The sequence below is a fragment of the Protopterus annectens genome, chromosome 10.part0 (assembly GCF_019279795.1).
Source record: "Protopterus annectens isolate FY-2018-M chromosome 10.part0, PAN1.0, whole genome shotgun sequence".
NCBI classification, from domain to species: Eukaryota; Metazoa; Chordata; order Ceratodontiformes; family Protopteridae; genus Protopterus; species Protopterus annectens.
The window spans coordinates 304,755,297-304,769,301 of record NC_056744.1 but is presented as its reverse complement, the minus strand read 5'-3'; the positions used below and the strand labels follow the sequence as shown (position 1 = coordinate 304,769,301).

At 44.4% G+C, this 14,005-nt stretch overlaps 1 protein-coding gene across 1 annotated transcript in view; it reads right to left on the bottom strand.

Annotated features, from left to right (window-relative positions):
• The window catches only part of SUCO (SUN domain containing ossification factor), a 1,178,094-nt gene that overhangs the window by 1,107,511 nt on the left and 56,578 nt on the right, over nucleotides 1-14,005 (bottom strand). Inside the window, exon 3 of the mRNA XM_044086746.1 lies at nucleotides 3,533-3,657. Within this exon, the coding sequence (XP_043942681.1) occupies nucleotides 3,533-3,657 (125 nt within the window). The remainder of the gene's footprint in view (nucleotides 1-3,532; nucleotides 3,658-14,005) is intronic.

Genomic DNA, 14,005 nt, shown 5'->3' with positions numbered 1-14,005 from the left:
GCCATTTGGGTGGTTGTATCTAGATCCGCACCCAGAAAGGTTATTCTTTGGGATGGAACAAATCTTGATTTGTGCATGTTGACTGTATATCCCAAGGCCTGCAGAAGATTGATGGCATAATTTAAGTCCTTTACCAAAGTTTGTTGGCTGTCCGCTTGTATAGGGCAGTCGTCCAGATATGGGTATATTTGAATCCCCTGAAGTCTGCAGTGTGCTATTACTGATGCCAGGCATTTCGTGAATACTCTGGGTGCAGTAGATAAGCCAAAGGGCAATGCTGAGAATTGATAATGCTCTGACCCTGCAAGAAATCTGAGGTGTCTTCTGCAACTTTGTCTGATAGGGACATGCAGGTATGCCTCCTTGAGGTCTAGAGTCACCAGCCAAGACCCCTTGCCCAGAATGGGAAGGAGTTGCTGTAGAGTCAGCATTTTGAATTTTGGCACAATGAGATAAGTATTCAGTGCGGACAAGTCGAGAATTGGTCTCCATTGATGTTCTTTTCTTGGAACAAGGAATAGTCTGGAATAAAATCCTTGGCCTTGTTTTGAAAGCGGAACCTTTTCTATGGCTTTGAGTAAGTTGGCTTTGTAAGTTTGAGATTTGTTTCAAAGCCTTTGCCCTTTGATTTGGTGGCAGACCTGGCATGCCTTTTCTTTTTGGCAATGTGTGGAAATGGAACCTGTATCCGTTGTCTATTATTTGGAGTGTCCATTTGTCTCTTGTAATGTTGTGCCAATTTTTTGAGAATAAAGAAAGCTTTCCGCCCAAAGGTGCTTCTAACTGAGCCCTGGTTGGCGGAATCAAAGCAAAGTCATTGAGTTTGTCCTTGTGCAGCAGTTGCAGGTCCTGAACCGCCTGTCTGGATTGGAGGTTGCCATTGACTGCCTCTGTAGGAGCCCCTAGCTTGCCCTCTACCTCTGGCACGCCTGTTCCTGCCCCTTTGAAACCTTTCTGTGTCCGGAAAGGACCAATTCTTGGAAGGCCAATTTCTACTGAATCGAGGCGGTTGAACTTGAAGAAAATCCTTAACTGTTTGTACAGACTTTGCCTTTTCCTCAAATTTCTTTAGGACTTCTTGAGCAGTGGAGCCAAATAACTTTTGTTTTTCCAATGGAGCATCCAAAAGCTTAGTTTTAACATGGTCTGGCAGAGATTGTTCCTTCAGCCAAGCATGCCTACGTATGACAACACCTGTCATTGCTGACCTACATGAAGCTTCCTATGCATCATAACCACACTGCAAAAAATGGTTGCTAACCTGCTGGGAGTTATGTACCAGATCCTGAAGGGATTTACGGTCAGGGGGGGGTTCAGTAGGAGACAGTTTCTTATGCATTTCTTCTAACAAATACTCTTGGTACTGTATCATATGAAATTGACAATTTAATGCCCTCATAGCAAGAGTGGCAGAAGTATACACTTTTTTACCCCATCTTTCTAATGCCCTGGACTCCTTTGCAGAGGGGAGTGGGTTCCTAGTAGTAACAGCTGCAACCCCTTTAGGGCCCTGTGAAATAGTTTCAGGATCAGCAGAGTGGGCCTTGTAAAGAAAATTGTGTGTATCCGGGACCCTGTAATACCTATCGGGCTTAACAGGGGCCGGAGGTAGAGTATCAGGGGTCATACTAGAATCAGAATACACATCATCAATGACATTTAAAACAGGAGGAATAGCCAAAGGTCTATGCTGAGGTAAATGAAGAAAAGTTCTTATTCTTTTCCTGGAGTCAGAATATTCCTGGCCCTGCCATTTGAAATGCTCTCTCATAGAATGAAGGGTCTCCCCAAAGGAAAGCTCTTCAGGAGGGGAGGCTGAGGGAATAGATTCCTCTGCATCCGAATCCTCGTAGGCCGAATAAGCCTCCTCCTGGTAGTCCGAGTGATCCGAGCCATCAGAGGCCTCCTCAGAGGAAAGGGGATCAGGGGGATCTACCCTGGGCCTTTTGTCTAGAGGAGGTTGGGAGCCCCTGTCCGGATGGGGCTGAGAGCCCCTGATTAAAGAGATAAGGTCCTCTGCTAAGGTTAGAATCTGAACTAGAAGAGGGTCCCTGAGGAATAACCCTGGGAGGCATGGTTTTAGTGTGTTTAGCAGCTTTAGCCCTGGTGAAGGCCTTAATGGACATGGATGCAGGAGGCCTGGCTACACCACGTGCTGGTGTAGCTTTGTCTAACGGAATGGTGTCGGATGATTCCAATACACCGGTTTCTGAAGGCAGCTCTGTAACCGACTCGGTAGGAGCCTTTGGGGCCCGAGGCTGTCGGTTGTACTGTTTCAGGGTTCGGAAGATCCAAGGACTCTGTATCAGCCGAGACAGAGACACTCGCGGTAGGCCTAGCCGCGGTTTCAGCCGAAACCGCGGGCCGCGTGTCGGTCCTTGTCTTTCCGTTTCTTAGGTAAATGTGAAGTCGGGGTTTCCGACGGCATTTTATATGAAAAACTAGCCCCAAAAAACTCTTCTGTGAACTCCGACCGACGTCTAAGAGTGCGTCGGTTGAAGGAAGCACAGGCTGAACAAGCCGAGACGTCGTGGTCTGGGCCTAAGCAGGGAAGACAGTAAGAGTGGAAATCCTTATGAGGTATTTGTTTCCCACAAGTTAAACAATTATTAACTTTATCTGACATCGGCTGAGGCAAGAAAGAGTCCCCAATGGGGTACTTAGCTTTTGAAGTCTTCGGATAGCTGAATTACAGGAGCTGGCCGACCGGCACTTGCGAACTGCTTCTGCTTCGGGCACCGCAGCAAGAAAGACTGAGGAAGATGGCGTCGGCTGACGCTTTTATACCCCAGACGCTCTGACGTCGGGGAAAGGGTGACATCAGCCAACGCCGGACCCAGACTTTAGAATCCGGCCGACCGAAGGGCTGCCTGAGGCAGGACAACCCATATGTGATGACTGCAGATGCATCCTTGAAGGACATCTATAACAGTACAGAAACAGGAAGGCGGTATCAGTACATACCAATGTGAACTATAACACCACAGAAACAGGAAGGCGGTATCATCATAAAGAATAGAAAAACCTGCAAAATCAGTTTTAAGTGAAGAAATAAGAGTACCATTGGCACCAGACCTAGATTACACAAAGTCACTGCATATCACACACCTTGTTGTGATTGTAAATGAAAAAGGATGAATTTAATAAACGTAGCTGTCTCAGCATTCATACTGAAATGTGGAAGAAAGCTTATCCCCATTACTCCATCAATGCATCCACCAGAGTGTCCTTCCTCAAACAAACTTGTGTTTTCTTCTGGTATTTTCCACCGCTCGTGGCAATGTAAAAAAAAAAAACACCAGCGCGTTCTGATGAGTTGAGAAAGAGAGCAATGTTTTAACTGCATACAACTCCTTTCTGGTTAATGGATTTCATCTTAAAATCATAATGTATTGCATCTACCGTTACATACTCCAACTGACTAACAACAAATAATTAGAACCAGGTACACTACTGCCAGACAATATCACGATCATTATCAGAAACACAAGACTGTTTTCCAGTATAAAAAAAAAAACAAAAAAAACTATACCTTTGCTTCAGGGTTTGCAGACAGAATCTTTGCTCCACATTCCACTGACGCATAGTTATTTCTGTTTTTTTGCACTTTCTTGACAACATGGGGTCCACCACTTGATGAAGGGTGCAAAGACTGACCTACATAAAAGATTAAAATAAAAGCAGTAAGTGGAAGGAATTTTCAATCCCTTTACAGTATGTATCCAGACATATAAATAGTAAAACTAGATCACTTTCTGTCTGCTGCCCCACATTTAAGAAGTAAATGGCTGTACAGATCAGGATGATCAACATTACACTTATTCTTACACAAATGGCGCCTGTGCAGTGCAACGCCTGTTAGAAGAGCTTATTCTCCTCCCATTGCCTACTGACTGTCATATCAAGCTTCCTCAACTGACTTTATTACATTCATTATCTAATGGTGGGCTACCTCTAGCGCCGATTCACACAGACATCCAGAAGTTTGTACACGGACTATCATCTAGGAAATTGCTGGTGTAAATCAGTAACAGCATACCCATATCAAAGCAGGGGCTCAAATCTCTAACCCCACGCCTGGGTGAGAAAATAGGATACCCACATCAACGCAGGGGCTGAAATCTCTAACCCCAGCCCTGAATGAGGGAACAGGATACCAATTCCAATGCAGAGGCTCACAATGACCCCCAACAATGTCAAGTACCTGAGCAGCTAACTGAACTAGGTTTCCCTGGGCCATAGGCAGGGCTTATCCTGCTATATCACCAGACAAGTGGTTTGTTACACATTGAGAGTAATGACAGTCCAACACCTTCAACAGCTCGAACATAACTAGCAGGAAACTACTCATGGTATCAGCGAATTTTGAAGGTCGTCTGTAGTGCATGAATCCCTACTTCACTCAATGGGTTGATGACTGGCTTACTGACAGAACCCACACTGTAAAAGTAGCCACCTCCAAATCCCGCTCCAGACAAGTGCAGTGCCTCAGGGTTCAGTCTTAGGAATGCTCTTGTTTGGCATCTACTTCTGTGAAGTACAGGCCAACACTAAGAGGACTCTGGCTAACAAAGTTCACACGACTGCAAACTGGGAGCCATTACTGAATCACCAAATGAAGTGGATATCCTACAAAAGGGCCTTACAGAAACAGATGCTTGGTGTCAGAGCCATGGGCTCAAGCTCAATGCCAAGAAATGTATAGTTATCCCTTTCTTCCAAAGACATGCAGCTGGAGCATTTCTCCCCAGGCCTCCGCTGAAAACAGGCTCGTGGAACCTAGTCGGACATTCCCGGTCAACAAATGTTAAATAAATAAAAAAAAATAAAATAAATAAAAAAAATCCCCTTTGGGAAAAAACATGTACACTAAACACCGAAAGTGTGATAAGATACTTAGGGACACAGGTGGACAGTAAGCTCACCTTCGATAACCACAACAGTCAGAAAATCCTTCTATGTGGCACACATCATCACTAAGGGCTTTTCATCCAGAAAAAACGAGATCATTGTTCCACTGTACTCATCCCTCAGACCCATTATAGAATACAACGCCCTGTTTGGTATGCACCTCTCAAGACATCTGCAACAACTGTAAAGGCTGCAGAAATACCTCACTAAAAGAATCACAAGCCTAAAGCAGATGCCCTAAGCTGACAGTCTAAAAAACTCCACCTATACTCTGTCGCACATAGTCTACTCAGAGGTGATCTCTGCTTAACATACAAGGCCATGTCAAACCCAGAGCTGTTGGACATGCTACACTTAAAGAAATCCCAATCCCTCAAACACACGCTCCAGGGATCTAAACCTTGTCATCACAATGAACAAAACATGCTGGAGGGATAGGTTCCTGAGCCAGAGACTGGGACAGACTGCCCATACATGTCAAGCAGAGCGCCTCTTTGGCCCACTTCAAAAGGAACCTTGATGACTGGATGGGCGTTAGGAAATTTACCCCGGGGATCACATCAGTCGCTTTGCTAGACAGGGGTCCAGGGAAGTAAATACAGTGGGAAGAAATAGCCAAGGAATTGTTATGGCTAGGCTTGTATAGGCCCTAGGGCAGATAGCCTAGTACCAACCTATGAGCATGTGGATATGCATATCATGTGTCTCTCAGTTTAATTCGACTTCTAGTGATGGGCAAAAGCAAACCCCTTCATCTTAATGACTTCCCAAAAGGGAGATCCCTTTGGAAAGGATCCACTAGGGAAAGACTCATCACAAGGCCATGAATCCTCTCAGATTCAGCGAGAGGTAAAACTTTAGTAAGAGACCAGGAAGTCTTCCGTCAGCTACCTCTTGCTTCCCTTTCTCAAAAGGGGTGGCAAAAAAATAAACTGTGTGACCAGTTCAACATGCAAAATATGAGACAGGGTAGTGGCATAAGTCTTAGTTCGAGCAATGAACCATATCTGTTGACGTGTGCTGCTCTGCACTAGACATGCCATTTTCCCCAACTGCACACAGCAGGTTACCAAATGCAAGGCACGAGTCAGATGCATATTCTCTCTGCATGAATGTCATCACTTTGCTTATATAATCAGATCAGGGCTTCATATGTTATCAAAATTCTTACATTTAGTACAGAGAAATATTTCCTTCCTGTTCAATGAAGATACAACTTAACTTGGCAATATATGCTACGTCTGATATGAGGTAACATTCCATAAAAAATATTGAGAAATCTTTCCTTGGTCTGTAACTAGCCACTGTATTCACAAATATGGTGTTCAGTCCCATAAATTGGCTGCATGTACTCTGAAATACGGAATTCATGACCACAGACCCTGCATCACTGTCCAACTCGCACTGGTATGGATAGTGCTACTGATTTATTTTAGTTGCACTTTACTGACCAGGTCAATCTTGCTAGGTAATTGGCCTCAGATTTGATTTGGAAAGCTCTGAAATGTTGCTAAGAAACATCTCACCTTCTCCAGAAGGAATGAGAACAATTACTGAAGGCCTAAAGATTACTGATCAGTATTAACGTCTCTTTGAAATGTGCTTACGTTTTCTGTCCTTGCTGCACAGACTTGTATTTCAGCCCTTTTGATACAGTTCCCCAAACAGAATCTGAAGCATCAATTCAGAAACAGTGACAAGCAGATGGAAGGCAAGGGAGAATGGGAGACCTCACAAATCCCAAGACTGGAATCTGAAAGGATAAAGAGTGCACTGGAATTTCGTTATGCAAGGTCGGACCCAGGGGGAACATGCTAAATCAGAGGCTATGAAATCCAGAATCCTGAGATAGTCTGAGGCAGAAGACGGCCTGTCTGCAAAATATTATGTTTTCTTTGTACATTTCTACTCTTTCGCCAAGAAAGACTCTCTTCCTAGGGATGCACTGAAAGACTTCCCAGAAAAAAATTCTGCATGAAGGAAAAAGGTTTTCAAAAGTTTACCTCAAACCCCAGATTTAAGAGGAGCTCCTTGATGCATGTTCAAGAATCCTATCAGTGGGGAAAAGTTGTCAAAAAAGACCATTGTCCAAAAGAAAGATATGAAAGCACTGCACTCTGCAGTAAGCAAACCATGGTGCCAGACACTGTAAATATCCTTGGTGCAAAGGACTGCCCATACAGAAAGGGGTACACAAACATGTTTAACAAGCACACTTCTTTGATGCAGAATGCTGTGGGTCTACTCCCATGTGAGGATACTGTATATTGCTATTTGTGCTAGCATGACTGGCTGAAGTTTTGTAAATACCTGTAAATAATTGTAAATTAGCCTGCGTTATATATGCCAGCATGATTAGCTATAATTTCGTAAACAAGTTTTTTTTTTTTATTACTTTGATTTGTGTAAGATGTCTGAAACAGTGATTTTCTGGTTGACCAAATGTACATGTTTTCTAAAAGGAATTCTGAATGCAGGTTATACCAGTCAGCTGACCTAGAAGTGATGTCAGTGTGCCAGAGCTGAAAAGAATAGAATCTCCACAGCAGCTTTTGTTTACTTTTTAAAGTCTGACATGAGAGAGTAGAATTTTCAAAATGGCTTTCTGGGAATTTAAAAAAAAAGTCCGCTATAAAAGCAGGTTCTGAGTCAGTTAAAGTAGTAGCTCTTGTAGTCATTCATAGTCAGTTGTTTTTCCAATCAGTAGTTATCACTCAGTTTTCCCAGAGTTGTTCAGCAGAAATAGTAGGCGCTGCTATTCCAGCCGCTGAGGACCAGACAACAGCCTAAGGAGTGAGCAGAAATTCTTATCTTGTCTGGCAGAAATAAGAGTAAAATCTTGCCTTGCTGAGTTAATTGGATTAGACAGGGACAGTTAATCGTTAGCTAGTTAGGGAACTGTAGTTAGAGTTTTCTTTCTACAATCAGTGTGAAATCTATCCTACAGTGTTATTTTCACAATTCCTGTGTGTGAAGCACTTTGGTCAATTAGAATCAGTTTTCCAGTGTATGTAGGTTTTAAACAATTTTACTTCTTATTAAATATTTAACTACCTTTTATTGTGGCTGCTTATTTAGAAAGTACTTTCAGTAACCTGAGAGTGTTTATGCTTACTGCGATAACACCACGGCCACTCCGAAAAGCCCTACTGCTTGGATTACAAGCTACCATTTATAGCACTATTTAATTTTACCCAATATAACTGAACACTTTTTCTGAAGGTTACTGTGGTATGTGACTGGTGGCAGTTGTTACCTTGTAATTTGGAAAAGTGGGCATAGCAGGTAAACCTGTGCCAGTCTTTCCTCAGAGGGTTTGTAGAGGTCAATATCAAACATTTAGGAGCAAGTGTCAAATAACTACTATACCTAGAACTGGGATGCAGTGCTCTGCATTGGTTAGTATAAAGACTTATTTGTGGACATGGAGTGAAGCATATAGTCCCACTCCCAGGTTTGGAGCTCGTTCCCGGTGTACCCTTAGGAGAAACTGTGTATTTCTATCCCTGCTTTCAGTGATGCTGTTTTACCGGAGACAGAGGTGAGGACTGAGACTCCTTAGTGACTGCCCTGGGTTTAAGTGGGGCCGCTGCATTATTTGGTGGCAGCTGTGCAGGATTTTAATTGTGCTACAGTAGCCTGTAGGAAGTTGTCCCTGAGGTGTGCACTCTCGACAGCCACAAGACAAACATACAGAGTTTCATTTCACAACAGCTCTAATTTTTTGACAGTTTAGCCATGGAAAGCAGGCAAAGATGTCGGCAGAGGATTACAACAAGTTGACCATGAACCATTTGGCCAAAGTGTGCGAAGCCAAAGGACTGGTGCATGGCAGCCTGATTAAGGAAGCAATGATCTCAACCTTAGTCACACAGCAGACCAGCAGCTCTGAGGATATCAAGTTTGGTGTCGGGGAAAAGCAGCCTTCCAAGACAAGACAGTGTATAATTTCTTCAGAGGACTTAAATTTGTTTGGAGTTGAGGAAACTTGATCTGGAAGCCGATGAGAAGCAGTATCAGCATGAACTGAAAGCCAAATGTCTGGCGACTGAGGAGATACAGTGTCAGCATGAACTGCAACGTATGGAGATGGAAGCTGAAGAAAATGAGAGGCAGAGATGGTATGAAAAGGAGATTCTAACCCTTTGATAGGGTAATGGGGAAAGGAATGACTTATCCCCAGAAGCCATAAAGGTCAGTAAACGTTTTCCTCAGTAAAGGGAGAGAGAAGACTTTGATAGTTCTAGTTATACATTTGAGAGGATATGTAAACAATATAATGTTGACTAACATCTCTGGGTATGGTTCCTGACCCCCTTACTCCCTCCTCATAGAGCTGTTAATGCAACTGCTAAATTGTCCGATATTGACTGTTTGACTTGTAACTTAAAGCAATCAAGTAAATATGGTTTTACATGAGCTCCTGAAATCTACAGAAAAAAAGTTTTGTGAACATAGACGCAAGGCAGATGAAAGTTTATGTGATTACAGTCCCGATTTAATTCTTACTTTCACAGGTGGGTGACTGGGTGTCATGTCACCACTTTTGAAGTACTGGCAGACCTTTTGGTGAGGGAACAAGCTCTCAGCACTTTGCCTGAGGACATGGGGATCCGATTGGCAGACAGAGTGCAACTCTGCAAATGAGCTGGGGAGAAAAGGGGATCTCTACATGGCAAGTAGGACACCACTGCATAAGAAAGGGATACCCACTGCTGCAGATCAACATAAGGGAACCCACGGGGGCAGCCTAAACCACTCCAACAGAGTTCACCAGTAACAAAGGAAGCCAAAAGTTCAAGCACACTGTCAGGAACAGGGATTAGATGTTTCAAATGTTATCAGAGAAACCATGCAGCAAACAAATGTCCATTGAAGCAAAGGGAGAAGCAAAAGGTGAGGGAGCCAGTAAGTGGGGAAAGACAGAATGCCAGTGATACATTGTCTGGAAACAGAGATGCCAAATTATCACCAAAATTTGTATCCTATCTTAGTGAATGGAAGACAGACCACTACTAAGAGAGACAGCTACTGATATAACCATTGTGATGCCTGTAGTGGTTAAGGAGGACCAGTACTTGCTTAAGCAGTCCACACCAGTCAGAGCTTTGGGTGAGACCCCATCCAAACACCTTTGGCAGGGTTAATCTCGACAGGGAGGGTGGAAAAGGGAACAGACAGGTAGGCGTGCGAGAATATCCCTGCAGAAGTCTTAATACGTAATGATTTTGATAATGTAGTACCCTGTGTGCATGCAGTGACATGCAGTCAAGCTTGGAGACAGGCCCATATGTCTGGTAGCCTGGGAGAGACCCAGACACATCCCTGCCTGAACCTGGGGCTGGTGATGTGGTTACTTCAGGGATGGAGCTACCCTGTAGCAGTGAGACTGAAGGTGAACCACAGCTGCTGGTAGGTATTGGTGTATCAGTGGACATGGTGACTGCAAAGACAGAGGTGACTGGTGGTATCCAGGCTGACAGTGAGGCACCGCTGAGAAAGGACACTAGGCGCCTTGTGGAAGGGGAGCTAGGAGGGGTCACGAAAATAGAGGTGAGACAGGAACAGCTTTCAGACCCTACCTTACAAGGCTTGAAGGAAGTAGCTCAGGAGGCACCTGATGCTCAAGAAAAAGGGGAGTCTGTATGCTGGAATGGTGAGTGGACCCCTAAGGGAGGACTAGAGGGTGAGGTAATACGACAGTTGGCAGGGCCCAGAGCCTACCATCTGGCACCTCTAGCCATAGCCCACCAAATTCCTTTTGAAGCTCATAAGGGCATAAAGCATAGCAGGAGACGCATGTAGAATTTTTATTGGCCTGGGATTGCAAAATATCTAAGGGGACTGCAGGACCTGTAAGCAATGCCAAAAGATAGGCAAGACTCAGGGACATAAGTTGTACCATGTTAATATAATGAAGTCTTATCACGACAGGGAGGCATTGGTACGGAGTATTCACAGTGGATGGCAGGAGGAGTCTGAGGGGGATCTGGTGACTGACCCTCTTAGTAAGGCTTGGACCAACTTCTGTGGGAGAGGTAGCAATATCTCAGTTGCCATCTCCCACTCAGGTTAAAGAAATACGAGCAGTGTTACAGGAATTTAGGGGCATGTTCACAGGGAAACTTGGGTGTGTTTACCTACTGCAGCACCATGTGGATACAGGACCCCAAAAGCCAATCAAGCAAGCTCCTTAAAGGGAGCCTGAGCGAGTCAAACAGACTAAGGGAAGAGATAAATGATGTTAGAAGCTGGGGGTAATCCAGGAGTGCAGTAATGTTTGGGCTTCCACAGTAGTATTGGTACCAAAGAAAGATGGCAGTGTAATATTCTGTCTAGACTACAGAAAGTTAAGTTATACAGAGTCAGATGTGTACCCCATGCCTTGAACAGATGAGTTTGCTAGCTTGCACTGCATTTAAAGTATATTACTGGTGCCAGAAAGTCTGCTCTAAAATTTTTCCCCTTAAGATCTTGCTAGATCTCTTTTCTCTTGCACTTTAATTAGCTTATTTATCTAGCAACTTCATCAGGCTTTTTGTAGCAATTATTGTAGCACACAAGGGCTATCAGCACTAGACGTCCTATAAGGAAACAGCTCCACTACTTAGTAATGATGACCATCCCCTCCTGGCATGTCTGAAGGTCAGTTTGCTGTGCTTTCTCCTATTAACCTGCTGAACCTGGGCATTCTGAGGCAGTGTAGCAACTGCCTCATGTACAGACAACCTTCTCTTCTTGCCTCCAAACACACAGCCTTGTGAGAGATGCACTTACAGCTCCAAACTGGAAGCCAAGCACTCTCCAGCCAAGAATGGAATAGCTGGTCAACAGGAGAAGGTCAACACCTGCATCACAGCACATGGAACACAGCCCTCCAGAACACCCACCATCACAGCCCTCACAAAAACACAAACCTTTGTGGAGGTTGTCAATATAAATCTACCCAAACAGCAGAGACATTCAAGGCAGAAACGCACTCTACCACAACACAGCACAACCCACAAGACACATTGCTCACCTACACAGTGTGCCCCTCAACCCAAAATAGCTTGCCCAATACAATAATCATAAGTGACTCAATAGTAAGGCACAACGATGTCCCACTCACTAGGTTGAATAAAGAGAAGGTAACAGTCAGTTGTTCATCAGGTGCCACAATCCTAAACATAGCACACGCACTTGGGTCACTCCACAACAAGTACAAGTATGACCCTGTCATTGTCCATGTGGGTGTGAATGGCCTGAGATACACCTCCCTGGACTACACGAAAAAGAGACATGGTGGAGCTCTCGGATTATGTGGCCCAGGCAAGTATGACTCTAGCCCTGAGCAGCATCCTACCATCGCCCAGAATGACACTGGTGTACAAACAGAAAATTATTGACCAACAAATGGCTAAGTTTCTGGTGTCATTCTAAGCGGATCCAGTATCTGCCTGCTTGGGATGACATGAGTGACAGACCTCAATGCTTTGCCAAAGATGGCCTGCATCTGTCACCCCAGAGTTTCTAGGTACTGCCGAAAGCTCTTGGCACCCCTATTTTGCCTTTTTAGGCGGCGTTCCAAAAACAAAATTACCACCATAACAGCTATAAATAAATGCCATCTGAGGGTCATGCTGCTCAAAGCTAGAAGTCTAAATCTCAAGATGCACTCGCTCGAATCACTCCTAAAAATGGAGTAAGTCAACATTTGTGCTGTAACGGACACCTGGTTTAAAGCAGCAGAAAGCACCCCTACACTACCAGGTTATAACTCATTCCACACCTTTTGGCCCCAGAACATGAACCGATGCTCCAAAGGAGGTGATGTCTCCATATTCACACAGGATATGCACACCTCCAGACTAATAGCCCAGCATAACGCATCTGAGATGCTCCAGGTACAAACAACATTGAGTTAAGACAGCGATTCAGATCGTGGCCTGCTATAAGTTCCCAATCATGTCCCAAGACTCACTCCACATTCCTAAACACGCTGGAAACTATTAAGATCCAACCCAACACTCTCATAATAGGTGACTTCAACTACCCCCCCCCCCCCCATCAACTGGGAAAACTATTCATGCACCAATGCACTGGCACAACGCTTTTTGGAATTCATCAATTCCAATGCCCTGGACCAGTTCATTCTTACCCCCACTACAGGAAGCAACATCCTTGACCTGGTTATTACTAACATGGGCAACCATTGCTCTACACCAATAGTCAATTCCTCCCTGGTTAGATCGGACCACAAACTAATCACCACGGAAATCCACATCTCACCCACACCCCCCACAAAGGTATCCACCATGAAAAACTTATACAAAGTTGACTTTGGACTCCTAAAAACAGAGGTGGCTAACTTCACGGCACCCATGTCAATGGAAAACAGAAGCATGACTGCTGAATCGTACATCAATGCACTGTACGAAAAGTACACAAATGCATGGAACTAGCCATACCCAACAGAACCAAAAGGCTCTCCTCCAAAAAAAAGGAAGCCAATCTGGTGGTCCACTGCCATTAATAAACTCTACAACAGAAGGAAGAAACTGTTGCAGAAAAACGGAAAGTCCCAATACTAGAAAAATTCCCTTATCAGCCTCAGCAAATAGTTCAGATCCCTCAACAAAGTGTCCAAAGCCAGCTATGAAGGCAGAATTGCAGTAGACACTAAAAACAACCACAAAGTCTTCTACAGTTATATCGAGAATCTCCAAGGCAATATCCAGATTTGCTCCAAGTTACTGCACAATGGTAACTCCTATACTGAGCCAACAGATATGGCCAACATTCTGGCTGACAGATTCAGTGCCAACATTAACCCCCCCCCCCCCCCGAAAAGGGCCAATCTCGATACCAGAAGAATGCCAGGCACCCAGCATGACTGTCGCACAGGTTAAAGCTGCATTGTCCCAAGGCCAGGAATACAGCTCCCATGGGACCCTACAATATCCCTGGCTGTGTTATACCTGAATTACAAAGTGAACTTGCACCACATCTTGCCTTGTTCACTTACCTCAGGCTTTGTCCCTACTGAATGCCGCACTGCTACAGTCATCCCTCTCCATAAAGGAGGAGCGACAACAGACCCTGGAAATTATTG